At 47.9% G+C, this 22,797-nt stretch overlaps 1 protein-coding gene and 1 pseudogene across 1 annotated transcript; both read left to right on the forward strand.

The window, feature by feature from the left end:
- Positions 1-6,168: 6,168 nt before the first annotated feature.
- LOC123570533 (metallothionein-1X) lies at positions 6,169-7,880 on the forward strand. Its single transcript, XM_005591990.5, has 3 exons — positions 6,169-6,266; positions 6,866-6,931; positions 7,646-7,880. Exons 1-3 carry the CDS (start codon positions 6,239-6,241, stop codon positions 7,735-7,737), a joined length of 186 nt encoding a protein of 61 aa, XP_005592047.1. The 5' UTR covers positions 6,169-6,238; the 3' UTR covers positions 7,738-7,880.
- A 122-nt stretch (positions 7,881-8,002) lies between these two features.
- On the forward strand, positions 8,003-11,740 carry LOC102146530 (developmental pluripotency-associated protein 2 pseudogene; annotated as a pseudogene).
- Positions 11,741-22,797: the final 11,057 nt, after the last annotated feature.

The following is a 22,797-nucleotide window of genomic DNA, read 5'->3' on the forward strand; positions in this document are numbered from 1 at the left end:
CCCGAACCGCCTACTGCGTACCGCCCACCCCAGACCACGGGCCCCGCGGATTCCGTGTGGTGGTCGGGGAGGGGGTGCTCTGCACCCGGCCCCCTCCTCTAACTATAATTGAACTCCCGGTTCCTAGAATCCACCACGCCTCCCACCTGCCCCACTGCTTCTTAGCCTCTCCCTTGGAACTCCAGCTTTACCTCGCCTCCTCATGGACCCCAACTGCTCCTGCTCCACTGGTAAGAGATACCTGGTTTCGAGGCCTTGGGATCTCCATTTTCATTCCAGAGGATAGAATGTCCCCAGGGCAGGAGGGAGGTGCATTTTGAGCTCTTCCTAAAGTGAACTCCTTTACTTTGCACTTCTTGTGCTTTTTCCCCGTCAAGGGCCTTCATCACCACTTAGAACGCTGCCATCTTCCCAGAGCCTCCCATTTCTGAGAAGACTGAGGCTCAAAACTGCCAGGTCACCCAGATAGCCAGTGGGGTCCTGGGCTAGGACCCAGTGCTCTGTCCAGCATTAGAGCTGCCTGAGGTGGATGGGAGGCAGGAAGCATTGCCTCTAAGGGATTCCTGACAGAAGGCCTTGTGGAGTAAAATTAGGAGGGCGCCTGCCCATCGGAGCCTGTGTGGAGAAAAGATGGGGCTGGGCTTCCGTGTGCCTGAGCAGAACAAGGTACCAGGTTTCCCGTGCACTGAGCAGGAGGATGCTGAGGGCCTGCTCCTAACCCGGCACCACACTCACTGCTCACTGCCTTTTTCTCTTCCTTGCAGGTGGGTCCTGCACCTGTGCCGGCTCCTGCAAATGCAAAGAGTGCACATGCACCTCCTGCAAGAAGAGTGAATGTCGGGCCTTCCCTGAGAATCTCGGGGCTGGGCTGAGTGAGAGGAGGGATCTCAGATTGTGCAGGCAGGAGCAGGCTCATCACTAGCTTCCCACATCCCCTGAAACGGATTCAGGATCAGAGCTGGAGGAACATTAGAGATGGTTGATTCCCAACCAATCTTCATTCTTAACAATGAGGAAACTGAGGTCACAAGAATGTACCAGCCGGCCAACCATAGACCTGATTCTTGAAGACTTTCCTCACTGAAGTGTATGGTCCTGGTGAATTGTCCTTCCTTTGTCCGCACAGTCCCAGTCACTGCCTATCCAGTCTTCTGCCCTGTCCTGGCTCAGGTGGGGCTGAGCAAGTTTTTCATAGGAAGGCTCTCACTGCAAAGATCCACCATTGTCTCCTGACAGAGGAGGCTCCTCCGGGTCTCGATGTGAGCTTGAGCCACGCCCGCTGTTGGGGCAGAGAGGTGCCTGTTTAAGTCAGCTGTGACCTGTCCCTCTCCCCTTCTTGCCCAGGCTGCTGCTCCTGCTGCCCTGTGGGCTGTGCCAAGTGTGCCCAGGGATGTGTCTGCAAAGGGACATCTGACAGGTGCAGCGGCTGTGCCTGATGTAGGGAAAGCTCTGTTCCCGGAAGTAGAAAGTGTACGAACCCGGAATTGCTTTCCATACAAGACTGACCCATTAGTACATTTGGTTTTTTTTTATATGAAATATGCTAATGATAATAAAAGATGACTTTATTCTGGCTCAGTTTTATTTTGTGTGCCTTGGACAAAAGTGACCTGATACCCAACAGAGCTGGGATGAGGGACTGCATTGAGAGTCCAGACTCATGGGTGCTGGTACCAGGTCCTATCACCTTACACACTGAGTGCCTTAAGGCAAATCACATTACCTGTCTCAGCTAAAAAAATGTAAAAGCATTATACATGTAGGCCAGGCATCATGGCTCACACCTGTCATCCCAGCACCACTTTGGGGGGGCCGAGGTGGGCAGATCACAAGAGGTCAGAAGTTCAAGACCAGCCTGGCCAACGTGATGAACTCCCCCATTTCTACTAAAAATACAAAAATTAGCCACGAGTGGTGTCAGGTGCCTGTAATCCCAGCTATTCGGGAGGCTGAAGTAGGAGAATCACTTGAACCCAGGAAGCGGTGGTTGCAATGAGCTGAGATTGCGTCACTGCACTCCTGCCTGGGTGACAAGAGGGAAACTCCATCTCAAAAAAAAAAAAAAAAAGCAGTATACATGTAAGAGACATAATGGTATGGGCATCTGCAACAGACCTAAGCTTTGGGAAAATGAAATAAAATGAATTAGTATGAAATTAAAAACAAAATCTACTTTTTTATATTCAACAGGAAAATTATTAATATAAATATATGAAAATAAAATAATATATATGAAAAACAAATAATACATGAAAGACAAAATATATGACTATATTTAAATAAATATATAAAAAACAGAAAAATAAAAATGTACAAACATTGCATATTTCTCCTAGGGTGTGTATTTCACACTGGGAACGGTGTATAGACTGACTCTCGTGTGTGGATCACTCACCTTCAGCAGTGCTGGCCTGGACATGCCCAAAAGGAACTATCCATCCTGAACTGCCCCATGTCACTCATGGAACTCTCGCTACCCCTGAGAGCTCCTTGTTCTGACTCGGCTCCGAATCTTTGGAAGTTTCTCCCAAGGTCAGGCTGCAGTCTCCTCCTTCAAATTCCAGCCCTTGTTTACTCCAGGCCAGCACAGTGAATAGGGAGGTGGAGCGAAGTGTCCAGCATTGTCCTGGCAAGCTGACTAGAGATAGCAACTGGGGCTCCCAGGTGAGGTATTTGACTCGGCCTCTGCAGGGGTGATGGCATATTCTGTAGTTTGAAGGGGTGTGGTGTGCATTGAGAAGGATGAGGACTGATCATTGCTACCGACAGCTGGTCCCTCCAGCTATCTGCTCAGGGAATTGTTATTTGCGGTTCAATCACAGGGAAGATGAGACAGGTGGCCCAGGAGTCAAGCCCTAGATGGGCTGCAGGTGCTCTTTGTGAAGAGGGAATTTCAGAAGGGAGCCTGGGCCAAGTGCAGGCTTTGGTGTCACACAGCTGGGTTCACAGCCCACTTCACTCCTTACGGGCTGTGTAGCCTGCACAAGTCGCTTAACCTCTCTGAGCCTCCATTTCCTCATCTGTATACAGGAGATTATATTTCCATGCAGAGATCAAATGGGACAGTGGCCTGGTACTAGTGGCCTAGGGCTTACTGAACAATGCTATTATAATCATTTCTCCAACTGGACTTTCTAGACAGACAATCCTGTTAGCTCCCATCAAGCTCCTTGGAAAAGGCCCATCTGCCTGCAGGTATTAAGTGGACTGAAGTTGGAGATGGGTTTGGAGTCTTGCTGTTCTGGTCTCAAGGGCATGTGGATGACCTCCTGCACCAGCTCTCTGGGATAACACACTGCTCCAGCATTCAGAGAACAAGACTTTCCCACCTTTCAAGTCATTTGATTGTCATACAAACCAGGGACACAGTGAATGTGCAGGGTTTGGTGAGATGGTGCTGTCTTCTAGAGGAGTTGTACTGTCTTCTAGAGGAGTTAAGCAATCTCCCCAAGGTCACACAGTTCAGAAGTAGAGGCATGAATGAATCTATGCTGTGGGTGTCCTCATGCCCTCGCCGTAGTGGAAGATCATGCTGTCCATGGATGCTAAGCCCAGTCCCTCACATTCCAGAGCTGGAAGGGCCCATGGTTAATTAGCCCAATTGTGCCCCTGACTTGATAGCCTGGGAACTGAAGCCCAGAGAGGACATACAGCTATGCAGAGGCTCTGACTGCCAGCTAAGCACTCTTCCCCCTGTGCCTCTGTGACAGAGTTAGTGTTCTCATGTGTCACCTGACAGGGTGACATAGGGTTGTAGTTGAGGGAATTATCCTATGGTCAGCCTATATTAGTGCCAATCCCAGATGTACTATCATGTATACCTGGGTGACACAACCCCTCTGTGGCTCAGTTTCCTGCCCTGTAAAAGGGGCAGAATATAATAATACATCATGTGCTGTATAAGGACATTTTAGTTATAGATGCACTACATATAGGATGGTGGTCCTATGAGGTTATAAGGTAATTGCACTGTATCTTTCTATGTTTAGCTATGTCTAGATACACAAATACCACTGTGTTATAATTGCCTTCAGTATTCAGCAGAGTAGCATGCTGTATAGGTTTGAAGCTTAGGAGCAATAAGCCATATCACATAGCCTAGGTCTGTGGTAGGCCATAATATCTAGGTTTGTTATTATACACTTTACACTGTTTGCACAACCATGAAATCAGCTAACAATGCATTTCTCAGAATGTATTCCCATCACTAAGCAGCGTATGACTGTAATGGGGTCTGACTTGTAGAAATACAGGATTTAATAGGTATAAAGAAATTAGCATGGTGCCTTGCACATGGCAAATGATCTATAATATTAACTATTATTTTGTTATTTTTATTCATGGTTGGTATGGCCTAACTGCTTGTGTGCCTCCAGTATTCATATGTGCAAATCTAATTTTCAGTGTGTTGGTATTGAGGTGGTGCATTTGGGAGGTGACTGAAATAAGAGGACCTAGTGTTTATGAATGGGATTAATAAGAAAGGCCTGAGGGAGCTTGTTTAACCCTTTCCACCATGTGAGGTCCCCAGCAAGAAAGAGACATCCATGAGGAACGGGGCCCTCACAAGACTCCAAATATGCTGGTGCCTTGACCTTGGACTTCCACGCCTCCAGAACTGAGAGAAATATATTTCTGCTGTTTTAAGTTACCCAGTCTAAGGTATCTGGTTATGACAGCCCAAACATCTCAAATAATGGCATAGTTGGCATTTTTACTCCAGACAGAAGACCCAGGCCTGGTGTTCCTGTGTGTCCTCTGTCTTTCTCATCAGCCACATGAGCATTGACTTGTGGTCCGGACAGGGTCCTGCACTCTTCCCACAAAATAGGGATTCACACCAGCAATATAAAGCCATGAGCAAGACAGTCCCTGTCCCCATGACAGAAACGGAAGGATGCCTGCCAGTTCTGCTACCACCTGCACCAGTATGTGAGTTAACTTTTTCTTTCAAATGATTCCTATTTGCTTAGAGATATTTAGATGAAAAGCAAACTCCTTACCACTACTGAAAAAAGAATTAGTTTAACTTCCAGACGTAGAAGGTTGCCATCCGATTATGCTTATTCATATTCCCTCTGCATCTCTGTTTTGCTTCCAGGACTGACCTTGATGCTTGGTTTTGTTTAAAGATTTCAAACAGTAGAGAGATAAATATACCTAGGCCAAAGGGAAGCTTCATTATTGCCCCGTCTCCCTTGGGACGCTGACCGGATTCAGACCCAGCAGTGCCACTTCGCAGCCCTCTGACCCTGGGCTGGTGGCTCGAGCTCCTTGTATTGTCATTGTTCAGATTAGGAATATGGGTTCATAACTAGAATGCATATCCCTTTAGTGTTGCTGTGAGGGTTCAAAGATGCAAAGTGACTAAACAGGGCCTAACATGGATTAATGTTATGTAGAGTAATAGGCATATGGAAGGAAAAATAACCATGTTTCTTGCATTTTAATTTAATTCAGAACCCGCATATCACCTAAAATGATCCCTTTTCTGGGGCATCCCACATTTTCCACACTGTCATCCTGTAGTGGGGTGCCCAGCTAGGCTGTGGGGAGACCTGGAGAGTTTTATGCAAAGGAGGACCCGGGCAAATATGCCCATTCAGCCTCTCAAGAGTGGAGAATGGAAGCACGGGGGCAGAGCCCTGAGTCTGTTCTGTCCCTAAACATGAGAGAAACGTGGCCAACAGACCGAGGTGGGGCCTGGGATAGGGACCGGCAATGCAGGAAATCCGAGTGTCACATCCTTGGCCTCTCATTTGCACACTGCTCCCTCGCTATGCTGCCCCCTCCTGCCGATCCAGGGACGTGATCCAGGGGCTCTGGCAAATGCAAAGCTACACACAGTGGAGCGGGGGTTGGGGGTGTGTAGACGGCTGGGATTCCGAGTTTCCTGGCACTTCTAGGAAAGGGAGAGGCAGGAAATGTCAGGGAAATTGGGAAGGGCAGGCAGGACGCCAGGGACGTCACGTACCGCTAGATTCACAATAAGCTGGGTCAAAAGGTCGGGCCCGGCGGTGCGCCCGACTCTGGGCTCACGGGGTGATGCACCCGGCCCAGGATCGCTGGCAGTGCAGACTCAGCGGGGGCGGGTGCAAGGACGGGGCGGGGCCTCTGCGCCCGGCCCGCTTCCCGCGCTATAAAGGGAGCCGCTGTCCCCTGGGTTCCACACCCCTTTCGTCTGTCCCGCTGCGTGTTTGCCTCTTCATTGGGAACTCCTGCTTCTCCTTGCCTCGAAATGGACCCCAACTGCTCCTGCTCGCCTGGTAAGGGACACCTGGCTCCACGCCTTGGGATGCGCGTTTCCCAGCCGCAGTACAGACTGTTTCTGGGTTTGAAGAAGTCGCATTTTAAGTTCTGAGCTGAAGGGGCTCCTTTATTTCGTTAGGTGCTTTCTTCCCAATCACGTCCCTGAGACCACTTCCCTCCTCCCTGTGCCTCTAAGTCAGAGTTGAAGGTACTGAGGCCCAAGGCTGTCCTGCTCCATGTCACCCAGTTGGTCAGGGCGCTGCTGGCTGAGCCGCAATGCTCTGACCAGGCTCTGAGCAGCCAGAGTGGATGGGAACGCGGGGGGCTGTTGCCTCTTCGGAGTTCAGAACAGAAGGTTCTTGCTTCCCCCCTTCTTAGGCTTCCTGGGCTGTGTCTGGAGCCTGGGACCTTGCTTGTGGGGTAAAAGCAAGAGGACACTTGCCCTTCCCAGAATGAAGGGAGAGGAGATGGGGTTCTCGTCCTCTCCCCAGAGTGGGAAAGGAGCTCTGAGGGCTGGTCCTGCAGCACAGAGGAGGGGGAACTGAAGCGTTATTGACCAGCTGCTGTACCTTCCGCATCTCACTCACTGCTCACTGCCTTTTTCTCTTCCTTGCAGATGGTTCCTGTGCCTGTGCCAGCTCCTGCAAATGCAAAGAGTGCAAATGCACCTCCTGCAAGAAGAGTGAGTGCGGGGCCTTCCCTGGGAATCTGGGGGATGGGCCAAGTTAGAGCGGGGAACCCAGAGTTCTGCAGGCAGGGGCAGGCCTATGACCAGCTTCTCCAAACCCCTCCCTCAATACCTGATTCAGAATCAGACCTCAAAGTGCCTTAAAAATGGGTGAATCCCCGTCTCTTATTACCAAACTAGAAACCAAGGCCCAGAGAGGTTACCAGGTAGTGTTGGGAACAAAGCTGGAATGTGAATCTAGGTCTCCTGCCTCCTGATGCAGCCTTCTTAACCTTTCTGGGTCCTGAAGCACTTAAGGCCCTGGATCTTGGAGACCCCAGGTGATTTGGAACCTGATGATCCAGCCCTTTCCTGCAGAGGCAGCCCAGAGCTTCCCTGGCCTTCCCCAGAATTGCTGTGTCAAGGGTTTGCCCCCTGTCTGATTATGAAGATTTTCTTCATTTAAGTGTAGGTTTTGAGGAACTGGCCTCCTTTTGTTCCCATACCTGTCCAGTCTTCTGTCCTGTCCCGGACTCAGGTGGGGCTGGGCAGCTTTTTCATATAAAACCCTTATCCCAAAGATCCACCAGTTCTCTCCTGACAAAGCCATGCCATCCTGAAATGATGGTCCTCTGGGGCTGGAGGCAGGGCTTGAGCCAGGCCTCTGTTGGGGCAGGGAGGTGCCTGATTGAGTCTGCTCTGACCTCTCACTCTCCCCTTCTTCCCCAGGCTGCTGCTCCTGCTGCCCTGTGGGCTGTGCCAAGTGTGCCCAGGGCTGCATCTGCAAAGGGACATCGGACAAGTGCAGCTGCTGTGCCTGATGCTAGGACAGCCCTGCTCTCAGATGTAAATAGAGCAACCTGTATAAACCTGGATTTTTTTTTTTTTTTTTGGTACATCCCTGACCCGTTTGCTACATCTTTTTTTCTATGAAATATGTGAATGGCAATAAATTCATCTAGACGATTCTGGCTCCGGGCGCCTCATTTGTCGTTGGGTATATGGCACTTGGTTCCAGTTGGGTTGTAGGAAACCCAGATTGTGGGGCATTTCAGACAGGGGACCATGGCAGTGGGGGTCTGTGTGCAAGGTTCCTGCAGTCCTGCCTGGCCTTGGCTCTCCTTTGTGAACTGTGGTAAACTAGGGGGTTTATTCTACCACCCTCTAGCAACAGTTAACAGGTAGTAGCTGCCCTTTTTGTGTAGTTGTGACACAGCCTATACTCACCGGCCACCTATGGTGCACCTACTGCATACACAGTGAGGCATGGGGTTCTCAGTGGTGAGGGGAACAGGGAGCTTATGGACTGCTGGGGAGAGAGAATGATAGAATAAGGAATCTTGTAAAGGAGAAGGTGCTGTGACTGAATGCACTTGGGGTGAGCCTGAATGAAGAACTCTTTCCACTGGGATCTGAGAGCTGCATTCCTGCAGAGGGCACAGCTCCAGCAAAGGTCCGGAAGCGGGGAAGAGCCTGGCACTCAGAAGGCGGATGTGTGATTGTGTGAGGGGAGAAGCCCATGTTCCCTTTGGAGAGGAGAGGGCAGAGGCCACATGCCTCATTAATCTGAAGGATGGCCTCACTCAGCACAGCTGAACCACTTGGAGAGGCTGGAAAAGTGCTCAAGCCGGTAATCCACTTCCCCCATCCCTGCAGCCCCGTTTCCGATTTGTTTAGGGCTAAGCAGGCCCGGGGAACCTACCTTTTACTTTTTAATAAGTACCTAGGGTTGCAACCCACTGAAGCAGTCACACGGAATTATTTGGTGAAATAAAATGGCCTCTGCCAGTTCCTCTCTGGTCTCAGGACCATGAGGTATTTTCCATCCCAGCTGCTATTTGGAGCAACTCTCCAACATGTGGCTGCCTGTCCTGGTGGCTGAGGGAACCTGGAGGTGCCCAGCTTCTGGCTGGCTGTGGAGGGAAAGGCTGGCAAGCCTCACCAAGCAGTGTGGCAAGTGTCTTCATGGAGACCAAACCAAGCTCAGAGGGCAGATCTGAGCCTCCTTGAGGGCTCATGCTAGGGAAACACCACCTCATTGAGGTTGGGCTGGTGTCTGAGGTGCCATCCTCTGGGGAGAGAATCTGGCAGGAACCTCATAAGGCATGGGCAGGAGTGTGATGTGGGCACCACCCTGTTTGAGATTTGGTCCAGAAGCCCTGGTGCCAGAGTCACAAATGCACCCAGCCGTTGCTCTTTCATAACTCTGTTTTGGGAAATTGCAGCTGCCAAACCTCTCAAGGGATAGGTACAAAATGTTTTTGCCAGGTCTGACAAACACGATCATTCAACTCACGACTTCTTTTCCAAGTCATGTGTGAAGTGGCATCCTGTTCCATCCATCACCCCCAGTCCTGAGCCCCATCTTCCTTGGGGCTGGGTGGGGCATGATTATTGTGGATGTCTGTTAGAAAGATTAATTTACAGTCATTCACATTTTTTTTGATGTGGCTCTTATTGGAACGCCTTGTTTAATTTCCAGAAGCTTCAGTGTCAAGCACACCATCATGAAACAGCCTGGTAAAGCAGTTAAGTGCATCAGCTCTGGAGCCAGGCTGCCTGGCTAGACCCACAGCTCCATTAGTTGGGAGAATTACGTCATCTCTCTGTGCCTCACATTTCTTAACTGCAATGTGGGGACAAATAGGACCTACCCCATAGGGTTGTGGTGAGGTTGAATGTGGCTAGCACTGTCCCTGGAGCATATCAAGTCCTCAGTAAGTGTGGGCCAGGTTTGGTATCTGACAATCAGTAGGCGATCCATAAATGTTACCTACGTAATTTGATGAGCACTTATGGGACCCCCTTCAGTATGTAAACCATTGTACTGCCCACAGAAAGGTAAGATAATATATAAATAAGACTCAATTCCCTTGCTGGAGATCTTATTTAAGTCTCTGTTGAATTCAGGGAGCAATTATTTACCACTGCAAGATGCAGCTGCTGGGCTGGGACAGAAAGCCACATGAGGGCTAAAGATTTCTATCTCCAGGAGAAGGACCCATTTCATGCTGACTCTGGGATAGGCTGGGCGTGAGACAGGCTAAGACAGAGGTATGGATGCTTTGGGAGAAGAATGTGATTTAGCCGGGCCAGGGGAGTAGGAGAAAAACATTCACTTGCCTGGGCGCAGTGGCTCATGCCTGTAATCACAACATTTTGTGAGGCAGAGGAGGGCAGATCGCTTGAGCCCAGGAGTTTGAGACCAGCCTGGGCAACATGGCAAAACAACGTCTCTACAAAAATAAAAAAAGAATAAATTAGCCAGGCACGGTGGCATGCACCTCTAGCCCCAGCTATTCAGGAGGCTGAGGTGGGTCGATCACTTGAGTCTAGAAGGTCGAAGGTACAGGGAGCTGCGATCGTGCCACTGCACTCCATCCAGGGTGGCAGAGCAAGACCCTGTCTCAAAAGAAAAAAAGCCAGATTATTTGGTAGACATGGGGGTCTCACCACGTTTCCCAGGCTGGTCTCAAACTCCCAGACTCAAGCGATCCACCCGCCTGAGCTTCCCAAAGTGCTGGAATTACAGGCGTGAGTCACCGCGCCTGGCTTAATTTTTTAAAAAACTTACCACCAAATGGTCAAGACAGGGATGTTGCTGAAAATGTCAGACTCAAATTTTGACAGCAGCGAGAATAATTTCTTTGAGGGGGAAATAGATGATGAGGAAAGTATGATTTTTGACACTGGTGCCAGTTAAAGATGATCCAAATATAGAACAAGTGTTCCTTCAACTTCTGATGTCAAACCGGAGAAATCTAAGAAACATAATAAAGTTCATCTACCTCAAACAAATAAACAATTCACAGCTCCACAAAAGCTAGATGCAAAATACCAGTCTTTCCCTTGCTGACCATTTTGCCTCCCCTTAATAAGTTGTGTCAGGAGACACAACTTGGTGGAACTGGTGTCAACAACGAGGTTTGACTCCTAATGGCAAGAAAATAGAAGTTTATCTGAGGGCCAGGCATGGTGGCTAATGCCTGTAATCCCAGTGCTTTGGGAGGCTGAGGCTGAGGTCAGGAGCTCAAGACCAGCCTGGTCAACATGGTGAAACCCCATCTCTACTAAAAATACAAAAAAACAAGAAACAAAAAACTAGCCAGGCATGGTGGTGTGCACCTGGAGTCCCAGCTACTTGGGAGGCCGACACAGGAGGATCACTTGAACCCGACAGAGGCTGCAGTGAGCCGAGATCGTGCCACTGTACTCCAGCCTGGGCGACAGAGCAAGACTCCATCTAAAAAAAAAAAAAAAGTTTATCTGAGACTCCATAGACACGCTTACCCTGAACAACAGCAAGATATTCCTGAAATGTCACAGGACACCAGATTGCAGCCATGGTCGAGGAAACGCAAGGCAGCGACCGAGGGAGCAAGGCTTCAGAAAAGTCTTGAGATGGATGAGAAAGCAGAAGAGACTAATACATTTGAACATTTGAAGTGATAACTTCAGCTCAGGAAGCCATGTTGGCATCATGGGCAAGAATTGCTGTGAGAGCTGTTCAGCCTAAGGCTGTGAATTCATGTTCTATTTCAGCTTCTGTTGAGGCCTTTTTGATGTAAGCCTCTGGTGTTGGGTGTCGTGTGGTCCATGGCAGACTTATCTCGGCAGACACAAAGGGTTGGGTACACCTGCAGTTTCATGCAGGTCAGGCCTGGGTGCCTACCACCGATAGGAGGATGATTTCTCTCTTCTTGTTACCTGCCTGCATTTTCCCATCCCTATGCGTAAGATAGTATGTTATGTGCTGACTGTGCTAAGAGGAATAAGATAACGAAAAGATGAATGACAATGGAGAAGCAGCAGCAACCTGTTTGAATACTATGTACTAGAGAAGGAGAGATATACTTTCACACCATGCAACATACTATGAAGGAATGGAAGCAAAGACAATTTGAATGAATCCTTGTGATCTACAAAGCAAAATCATAGTGAGTAGGCCTCCACAGTGAAGATGGTTGACTAGTGACACAGCCTCATCTAAAGAGCTCCACAGAAAGTGAGTCTGAAAACCCATTAAAATAAAGTCACAGCAATGGGCCTTAATAAAAACAAAAACAGTCCGGGTGCGGTGGCTCAAGCCTGTAATCCCAGCACTTTGGGAGGCCAAGGTGGGTGGATCACCTGGGGTTAGGAGTTTGAGACCAGCCTGGCCAACATGGCGAAACCCAGTCTCTGCTAAAAATACAAAAATTAGGGCATGGTGGCACGAGTCTGTAATCCCAGCTACTCAGGAGGCTGAGGCAGAATTGCTTGAACCCAGGAGGCGGAGGTTGCAGTGAGCCGGGATCGCACCATTGTACTCTAGACTGGGCAGCAAGAGTGAGACTCTGTCTCAAACAAACAAACAAAACAAAACCCATTTACTCATTCATTCATTCATTCATTCATTCATTCATTCACACGATCACATCTTGGCCACAGCAGATAGAGCTTTGATGGGTGGGCTGGACAAGCAGGAGGCTAACTCTTCTGGAGGCGGCTGTCCCGACACTGCCCAATGTGGATGGTGAAGGCAAACTGAACCACTCAGATCCTCTCTTCTGAGAGACCTGAGGGGCTAACAGGGCTGCCAGAGCTCGTGATATAACTGGAGCTGCATCATGAGAATACTAAAAAACCCACCCTGAATAGTAGCCATGAGGACAATTAAACCAAACCACATGCCTGCTTTTCCATGGGAACTGCTATATATCTCAGTCCTCCAGGGACCCAGAGAGGCTGAACATCTGCTGACAGGGGTCACGATGATACCCACCTCCCTTTGAATCCTGAAAACAAACTCTATCAGTCAGGGTTCCTTGGACACAAGCAACAGAAATGGATTCTAGCTAAATTAGGCAAAACAAATTCATTGGAAGGATACTGGGGATCCATGGAGTCAACTAGAAGGATGGAGAACTAGGCTCAGAAAATGGGTGGTTGCTGTGAGTGGTCAGGTACCAGGTCATGTCACAGGAGCAACCCGGCTGGGCTGCAGCAGTTTGCACAGCTATCACCACTGCTTCCGCTGTCCCCAAATGCCCACACCACTGCCATTGGCCACTGGTACTGTGAATGAGTTCTAAACTATTCATTGAATTCTTTACCTCCAGCTTAGGATTCAAAGTCTCAGGAAGTCCACTGGCTGGCAGTGGGGAGGAGAATCTGGCCACCTTCAGGTTCCCTAGTGGGACATAGGACCCTGCACACCCTGAGACTCAGCCTGTGGAGTTTCTTCCTATACCAGGAAGAGTCTTTGCAGAAGATCAATGAGTCATTGGGGAGAATTTAATAAAGGAGTTGTTTACAAAGGAGCAGGAAGGATTAAAAGAAATGAACAAAAGATGCAAAGACTCCCAGGCCTGCAACACTGGGGAGCAATTGCCAGGCCCAGGCATGGCTACCCTTGGAACCCAGAGAAAGTAGCTGCAGGAGAGGATGTCCCAACGGGAGCTGTGACTCTCAGGTTGCCACTCAACTTGGTGAAGAGGGAGTCCATTCAGTGACCTCCTCTCCATTCTGTGACCTCCTCTTCTCTCCCGTCTCCTGCCAATGCACTCATTGGCTGAACTCAAACAGATGCTGGCCCTACCGCTCCCTCCCTCTCTCTGGGTGGTGGGAGGAGGGTGGAGAGTGGGTCTAGAAAATACTCAGCACACCCGCAAATAGAGTATGTCCCGTCACTAAAGGCCATGTGCATCTCTTCCTTACACCCTGGGAGAATGGAACTAATCTAAAGACAAATACAGCTTAAGGGGTTGGAGGGGGTCAGGGGTGATGGTGGAAGCCATGTATGGTGGAAGCAGGAGTCAGGGTGGGATGGAGGTGGTGCAGGCATTTGAGGGCTCTCAGAATGCCTGTCTGCAGATGTGGCTGAGCAATTCTGCTCAGAGCCCTGTGAGGAGTGGAGGTGGGGGGAGAACATGAATCACACACCTGTGTGTCCCCATGGGATGCTTACCTGGCTCCATTTGTGGCATCACAATACCTACTAAGCCACCCTTTTTTTTTCCTTCTTTCCAGATTTCTTTTCTTTTTTCTTAATTTTAGGTTTGAGGGGTACATGTGAAGGTCTGTTACATAGGTAAACATGTGTCATGGGGGTTTGTTGTAAATACTATTTCATCACCCATGTATGAAGCTCAGTTTCCAATAGTTATATTTTTTGCTTCTCTCCCTCCTCCCCTCTCAAGTAGGTCCCAGTGTCTGTTATTTCCTTCTTTGTGTTCATAAGTTCTTCTCATTTAGCTCCCACTTATAAGTCAAAACATGCAGTATTTGGTTTTCTGTCCCTGCTTTAGTTTGCTAAGGATGATAGCCTCCAGCTCCATTCATGCTCCCGCAAAAGGCATGGTCTTGTTCTTTTTTATGGCTGCATAATATTCCCTGGTATATATGGACCACATTTTCTTCATCCAGTCTGACACTGATGGGCATTTAGGTTGATTCCATGTCTTTGCTATTGCAAATGGTGCTGCAAGAGCCACCTTTTCAGGGTAATCCCTGGGGCCATCCCTGGCTGGCCGAAGCACCATATCCACCTCCTGCCCTGGGTAAAGCCGTGAACTCAGCGAGGCTGGCCCTAGTTCCCCTCACCCTCATCAGCCATCCTTTCTGGCCCCCTCCAGCCTCCACAGACAAAGATTATCCCTTCCTGCAGAAACACACAACTCTTCTGTGCAGGGAATGGGAGGCTAGGTTGGGATGGAAGGGTTGGCTGCTTTTCAGGGGTCAGAGCCCCTCCCTTCTCTGAGCCTCTGCCTCTGCTGGACAGACTTGGGGATTCTTGAGTCCGCATGGGAGCAAGCAGAGACAAGGCTGGGAAGTTGTTGTTGTCACCCAGGCCTAGGTGATATGAAGGGCTCAGTGGTCTGGTCCCCTGGGGATTCCAGAGACAACCTCACAAAGCTGGGGTACAGACCTGCACCCCATCACCAGCCACCTGGGCCTGTCGAAAATATCATTTCCATCCTGGGGTGGGCGTACCCCCTCAAACCTGAGCAAGGCTAAGCCAGAACCTACACCAGGAGGTCAATAAGCTTGGTTCTCCCAGCCTGGGAGAGTCTGCCAGCATCAGTGGTCCTTCAGAGAGACAGGGCAATGCTTCACCCAGAGAAGTGACTCTCTGGGGTGCATTTGGGCTGGCATAGGCATTGGTTAAGTTTGACTGTCTGGTATCCATCTCCCCAACTTACTTTAGGGGAATTCCCCCACCTCCATTGGGCACAGCCTTGATGGGAGGGGAGAGCCAGGAGCTGGCTTCAGCTATAGAAGCTGGAGGGCCGTTCTCCAGGGAGCCTCAGTCGATTGGATGTTCCCTTTGGGAACTCTGAGACGTGGGGTAGAATGTGTCTCCAAGGACACCCATCAGAGATGCACACCCCAACCCCACAGCATTTGCCCCTACAGCCCCCACCTTTTACTTTACCCATCCAGTAAATGACCCTTAGCTTAATTCTTTTTTTTTTTTTTTTTTTTCTTAGATGGAGTCTCCCTCTGTCGCCCAGGCTGAAGTGCAGTGATGTGATCTTGGCTCACTGCAACCACCACCTCCCCTGTTCAAGCGATTCTCCTGCCTCAGCTTAATTTTATTGCTTGCAACCAGAGTCTGCACAGACATCCCTTTGGTGGGAAAGGTGTTGGTGGCGTGAAGGGGCTTTCTCCATGGCATCACAGGGCCATCCACTGTGACCAAGCAAGACTGCCCTCACCTGACATCCAGGGCCTGAGACTCTGAGGGCGGAACTGGATGGGGAACTGGATATCACGTCTCATCCTGGGGCAACGTTCCTTCTTGCCTGGGCCTGTGAGACACACCCTTGGGTGAGCAGGTAGGCGGTTCCTGCCCTTGGGGCCTGCCACTCTCAGGCCTGGGAAAACTTACTTTCCTGGCAAGGATTCAAAGTTTGTAACAGTCCGAACTGGCTCTTCAGAGTCTGGTGGATCACATGGGCTGAATCCCGGGTATGAATGAAAATGCTGAGGCCAGGCGCAGTGGCTCACACCTGTAATCCCAGCACTTCGGAAGGCCGAAGCAGGCAGACTACTTGAGGTCAGGAGTTCGAGACCAGCCTGGCCAACATGCGGAAACCCTGTCTCTGCTAAAAATATAAAAATTATCTGGGCGTGGTGGGATGTGGCTGTAATCCCAGCTACTACGGAGGCTGAGACAGGTGAATTGCTTGAAGCCGGGAGACAGAGGTTGCAGAGAGCCGAGATCGTGCCACTGCACTCCAGCCTTGGTGACCTGGGTGAAACAGTGAGACTCTGATTCGAAAAAAGAAAAAGCCAAGCCAAAATCCCCAAGGCAAGCTCCCCTAGAGGGAAAGAGGCCAAAGAGGGCATATGTGCAGGGCCCTCAGCACCCCTGACTCCCCTCTAGCACACCCACCCCAGTATGGACCCTTGCTTCTCATGGAGGAGGGGATGATAAGGAAAGGCTTAGAGATGGGAAAGAGTCTTGTCTGATCAAGAGGGTTAACGGACAAGGAAACAATGTGACTGGGGGTATTCATTTATTAATTCCTGGCTACTTCCACTGTGCTGGGCCTGTGACAAGGACTTATTAATAACAGCGAATAAGATAATCCTTGCCCTCCTGGGGTTCTTAGTCTATGGCATGAAGACAGCGGAGTCAAGAACACAAATAAATTCAACATAGAGGGAAAGAAGGCAGTGTGGCATCAAACCAGCTCCCGTCACTTCCCACCACCCCATAAACTCCCACTATCCCCCCTGCTATGGGTCCAAATCACCACCTGCTTCTCCTGGATGACTGCTCCAGTTTCCAACCTGCTCTCCTTAGTCTGTCCTTGCTATCTGAAGCCTACTCTCAGCCCAGAAGCTACGGGGATCTTCTGCTCCCCCTATGGGAAATTATGCTCCTTAAGGGCAAAGACCTACATAAATTATTTGGAATTCCTTTATACAGGAGGTTTTTTTATTCTCCTTTATTTGTAGGAGCTTCACTGGTCCCTGTCTCACTTCGTGTGAAAGTCAGAGTCCTTACAATGGCCCTCAGGGCTGAAATAGAACCTATGGATCCATATCCTGTCTTGATACTTTGGAATTTTAAATTTCTGCAGATCAGATGGGTCCAAAATGGTATCTCGTTGTGACTTTAATTTGCATTTTCCTGATCACTAATGATATTTATTAGTGATCTTCATATATTTATTACCATTTATGTAGTTCCTTTTCTGAGAAATGCCTGTCTATATCTTGTCTAATTCAAAAAAATTTACTAGGCCGGGCATGATGGCTCATGCCTGTAATCTCAGCATTTTCAGAGTCCAAGATGGGCAGATCACTTGCACTCAGGAGTTTGAGACCAGCCTGGGCAACATGGCAAAACCCTGTCTCTACAAAAAATATAACAACAACAAATTAGCCAGGCGTGGTGGCATGCACATGTGGTCTCAGCTATTCGGGAGGCTGAGGTAGGAGGATTATTTTAGCCCAGGAGTTTGAGGCTGTAGTGAGTCGTGAGGGTGTCACTGCACCCCAGCCTAGGTGACAGAGCAACAGAGCAAGACCTTGTCTCAAAAAAATTAAAAATAAATAAATAAATAAATAAATAAAAATCACCAAAGTCCAATGCTATTCAGATTTTCTCAATTTCTTGCCTAATGCCTATTTTCTGTTCCAGAGTCCCATCCAAGATACCATGTAGTTTGTGGGTCTCCATAGGCTCTCCTGGGCTGTGATCATTTTGTCAGATTCTCCTTGCTTTGGTAACCTTGACAGTTTTGAGGAGTCCTGGGCAGATGCATTGTGGGATATCCCTCTGCTGGAATTTGTCTGATGTTTTCCTCATCCTTAGACTGGAATTAAAGGTTTCTGGGAAGAAGGCAACAGGGTCTTCCTCATCACGTAGTATCAGTGGTATAATACTATCGATATGACTCATCACTATTGATGTTGACCATGATAACCTCGCTGAGCTAGTGTTTGTCTGGTGTCTCCACTGTGAAGTTACTCTTTTTTTTTTCTCCTCTTTCCATTTACATGCTGTATTCTTTGGAAAGAATGGGCTATGGGCTAGGCACGGTAGCTCATGTTGGTAATCCCAGCACTTTGGGAGGCTGAGGCAGGTAGGACTGCTTCAGCTCAGGAGTTCGAGTCCAGCCTGGACAACATAGCAAGACCTCGTCTCTAGTAAAAATAAAAATAAAAAAATTAGCCAGTTGTGGTGGCGCATACCCAAAGTCCCAGCTACTCAGGAGCCTGAAGTGGGATGACTGCTTGAACCTAGGAGATCAATGCAGTAAGCCCTGATCACACCACTGCACTCCAGCCTGGGTGACAGAGTGAGACCCCGTCTCAAAAGAAAAAAAAAAAAGTCACTATGTACAGCCCACACTTAAGGAATGGGAAGTTATGCTCCTTGAGGGCAAGGACCTACATAAATTATTTGGAATTCCTTTATACATGAGATTTTTTTTCTTCTCCTTTATTTATACATTCAATTGTTTAGTTATATCAGAATGGATTCATGGATATGTATTCTATACTTTGGGTTATAATCCAGTATTAGTTTATTGTATTGCTCCAATTGTTCCAGCTTTGGCAACTGGGGGCTCTTTCAGGTGGCTCCTGTGTCCCTTTGACATATCCCTATCCTTGTGGACTATCTTTTTTTTTAGTACTTCATTACTTTCTGTTTGCACCCATTTTTCTATGAGTTACTTGTATGACTCTTATTGCAACATTGATGTTCTTTATATATGTTTGAATTGCATCCCTCACCTAACTGAGTCCTTTCATGGGCAAAACATCTTAGTTTTATTTGTTTTTATTTTTACTTTCATTTTTTGAGATAGGCTATCACTCTGTCACCCAGGCTGGAGTGCAGTGATGCCATCAGGGCTCACTGTGATGGCAGCTGCCACCACTCTAGATGGCCTGCTGTTGCCATCACGCGGGCTGCACACTCCACAGATCAATCAGGAGTCCCACCCTCCTGGTTGGGGCTGCAGCCACCCAAATTGTGGCTGCAGATCCAAGCCACCTTGTGTTCTTGGGGGGCCAGGAGCAGGCAGGAGTTCTGCCCCCCTGGATGGGGCTGCAGCCACCCAAGTTGTGGCTGCAGACTCAGGCATCCCTGCACTCCTGGGGGACCAAGAAGGCCTCCCCATGACCTTACAGGCTCAGAAGTGTCTGCTCCCACTGCCTGGCTGCAGTGAGTCATGATTATTGCCACTGTACTCCAGCCTGGTGACAGAGGGAGTACAAAATACAAAGCAAAACAAAATATAAAAACAAAAACAAAAATATCCCAAAACACCCAAAAAAGCCAGAAAACCTAGAGCGATTCTCTTTAAAGTCAGGAATGAGACAAAGATGCCCACTGTCACCTCCTATCCACATTCTGTTGGAGGTCCCAGCCAGAGGAATAAAAAAAGAAAAAGAAATTAGAAACATAAAGATTGGAAAGAGAGGAATAAAATGTCATTATTTGCAGGTAATGCATTCATTTACATAGAAAAACAAAAGAATATACATTTAACTTGTTAGGAATAATAGGAGCGTTTAGTAAAGTGACTGCGTATCTCCAAGAGTCATTTGTATTTCTATATACCAGGAGCAAACGACTAAGAAGTGCAATTAAAGAGTAAATACCATGTACAGCATTATCAGAAAATACCAACTGCCCAGGAATATATCTAACAAATAATGTTCAAAATTGTTATAGGGAAAATTATAGAACTTTATTAAGAGATATTAAGACTTTCTAAACAAAAGGAAAGATAAACAGAGGCTCTGAAACCAGCCAGTACTGGCTCATGGGAGTCAATTGTTAAATTTTCACAAATTTTGCAAACCACTTTCAAACCCAACATTTACTAAAAATTATATAAACTTACAATTACATAGGTTATATTAAAAATAAAGGGAATAGGCCAGTGCGGTGGCTCACTCCTGTAATCTCAGCACTTTGGGAGGCTGAGGCAGGCAGATCATGAGGTCAGAAGTTCGAGACCAGCCTGGCCAACATGGTGAGACCCCCCCCATCTCTACTAAAGATACAAAAGAAATTAGCCAGGCGTGGTGGTGCTTGCCTGTAATCTCAGCTACTCGGGAGGCTGAGGCAGGAGAATTGTTTGAACCCCGGAAGGCGAGATCATGCCACTGTACTCCAGCCTGGGCGACGGAGCAAGATTCCATCTTGGAAAAAAACAAAATAAATAAAATAAAATAAAGGGAATAAATATTCAAAACTCATCAGTTCTTAATTGCTACATTATATTTTATTATTATGCAGGCCAGAAGTCTGCATAACATTTCTGTAAAGGGCCAGGGGTAATTATTTTAGGCCTTGTGGGCCATATACAATATGTGTTGCATATTTTCTTTTTTCTTTACCTCCTCTTTCTCTTCCTCCCCCTCCTCCTCCTCCTCCTCCTTCTCCTTCTCTTAAAAAAAAAAAAATTTGAAAATGTGAAACCATTCTTAGACCACTCAAATCTTACAATTTTTTAGGACAAGCCAGAAATCCAGATTTTATGTAAAATATCCAAGTTTTAAAAAGATTGTGTGGATCCCTGAAAATATTATGCCACCTAAAATTAGCCAGACATAAAAGGACAAATATTTTATGATTCCACTTACATGAGGTGCCTAGGGGAGGCAAATTCATGGAGATAGAAAACAGAATAGAGGTTACAAGGGACTAGTGGGAAAGGGAATGGGGAGTTATGTTTAATGGTATAGAGTTTCTGCTTGAGATGATGCAAATGTTCTGGAAGTGGATGGTGGTGATGGTTACACAACATTGTAAATGTACTTAATGCCACTGAGTTATAGACCTAAAAATGGTTACAATGGTAAATTCTATGCTATGCATATTTTACTGCAGTAAAAAATTGCATTAAAAGAAGAGTCAGTTCTAGGAGCTTAAACTAAAAAAAAAAAAAAAAAGAAGAAGAAGAAGATAAGACAAAAGAGGCTCACCTGAATCTCAACACTTTGGGAGGCCAAGGTGGGAGGATTGCTTGAGCTCAGGAGTTTGAGACCAGCCTGCGCAACAGAGTGAGACCCCATCTCTTAAAAAAAAAAAAAAAAAAAAATTAGCTGGTCATGGTGCCTGCACCTGGAGTCCCTGCTACTTGGAGGCCAAGGCCCAGGACTGCTTGAGTCTGCAAGGTTAAGACTGTAGGGGCCTGTGATTGTGCCATTGCACTCCAGCCTGGGCTAAAGAGTGAGACCCTGTCTCAGTAAGTAAATAAAATAAAGTAAAAGAAAAGAAAAGAAAGAAAAAGATGGTGTGGACCAAAGAGGGCCAGGTTTGGACAATTTGCAGCTTCTGGTTGGAACATCCCTGTCTGAAATACTAATTCTCATCTATTTCCTCTCCACCCAGCAAAATTCTGCTGATCCTTCAAGGACTGGCCCAAACGTCATCCCTTTTTATTCCCCACAGCTGAAGGTCTGGCAAGAGTAGGCCCACTTTTTTTTTTTTTTTAAATTTAGATAGAGTCTCACTCCGTCACCCAGGCTCTGGAGCGCAGTGGCATAATCTTGGCTCACTGCAACCTCGGCCTCCTGGGTTCAAGTGATTCTCCTGCCTCAGCCTCCTGAGTAGCTGGGATTACAGGAGCCCACCACCACGCCCAGCTCATTTTTGTATTTTTAGTAGACACAAGGTTTTATCACATTGGCCAGGCTGGTCTCAAACTCCTGAGCTCAGGCGATCCACTTACCTGGGCCTCCCAAAGCGCTGGGATTACAGGTGTGAGCCACTGCGCCTGGCCTGTGGGCCCACTTTTATACATGGCAGCAACAAGCTGAGCTAAGTGGTGGTTCTTTTAGAGCCGCGTTCTCTAACTTGCCCCAATCCTCACCACTCCCCATTCCATCTCCTACCTGCCTGCTTCATCTCTTCATGTTACCTCCCTGGCCCTGTAGGCATCTGAAATTTCAATTCCTGCAGACTGTCAGTTCCTTGAGGACAGCGATAATATCTTCCCAGACATTATGGGTGATTCCCCCTGCTACATCCTAGACCAGGGGCTGGGCTACAGAGAGAAGAGACACAGGAAGCTCAGGTTTCACATCATGAGAGCAGGACTTTGTTGGTTTAGCCCAGGTTGTCTCAGCCTTGTCATACAGGTTCAGATCATCCTTTGCTGTAGGCCTTCCTGTGCATTGTAGGATGTCTAGCATTATCCTTGGCCTCAACCTACTAGATGCCAATAGTATTATATACCCCTACTTGTGACAACTAAAATATTCCTAGATTATGCCAAATGCTCCTGGGAAGCAAAATAACACCAGTGCCAGTTGAGAACTGGTTTAATTCATTGATCAGTTTATCAAGTAAGTACTTTCTTAAAATTAAGATCCTAGATAAAGGCAGGGGGATTCTAGGCAGGTTGAAAGCTGGGTATGTTTAAAAAAAAAAAAAAATCAGCAACACAATTCAGCTATGATTACCAAGAATTTAAGTGCTCCCCTGCCCACTGTCACAGATTCCCCGCCCTTCTGTTCACTTGGCAAAGCCTAGAGTATGTTTTCAAAAGGCACTGACTTTGCTTACTGGACGTTTGCTGTCCCCTGGTGGTCATTTCTCTTTATTGCAAGCTGATGGAAATCCCAGTTCAGTGTCACTAGTCAACCCAACCAGCACATCAAAAGGTTAAGCCGATGGTGAAACCCTGTCTCTACTAAAAATAGAAAAATTAGCTGGGCGTGGTGGCACATGCCTGTAATTTCAGCTACTTGGGAGGCCGAGGCACGAGAATCGCTTCAACCTGGTAGGTCGAGGCTGCAGTGAGCCGAGATTGCGCCGCTGCGTTCCAGCCTGGGTGACAATGTCAGACCCTGTCTCCAAAAAAAAAAAAAAAAAAAAAGGTTAAGACTGACTGTCAGACTTGCTTTCCTTAGATTCCAGA

The sequence above is a fragment of the Macaca fascicularis genome, chromosome 20 (genome assembly GCF_037993035.2).
Source record: "Macaca fascicularis isolate 582-1 chromosome 20, T2T-MFA8v1.1".
Lineage (NCBI taxonomy): Eukaryota > Metazoa > Chordata > Mammalia > Primates > Cercopithecidae > Macaca > Macaca fascicularis.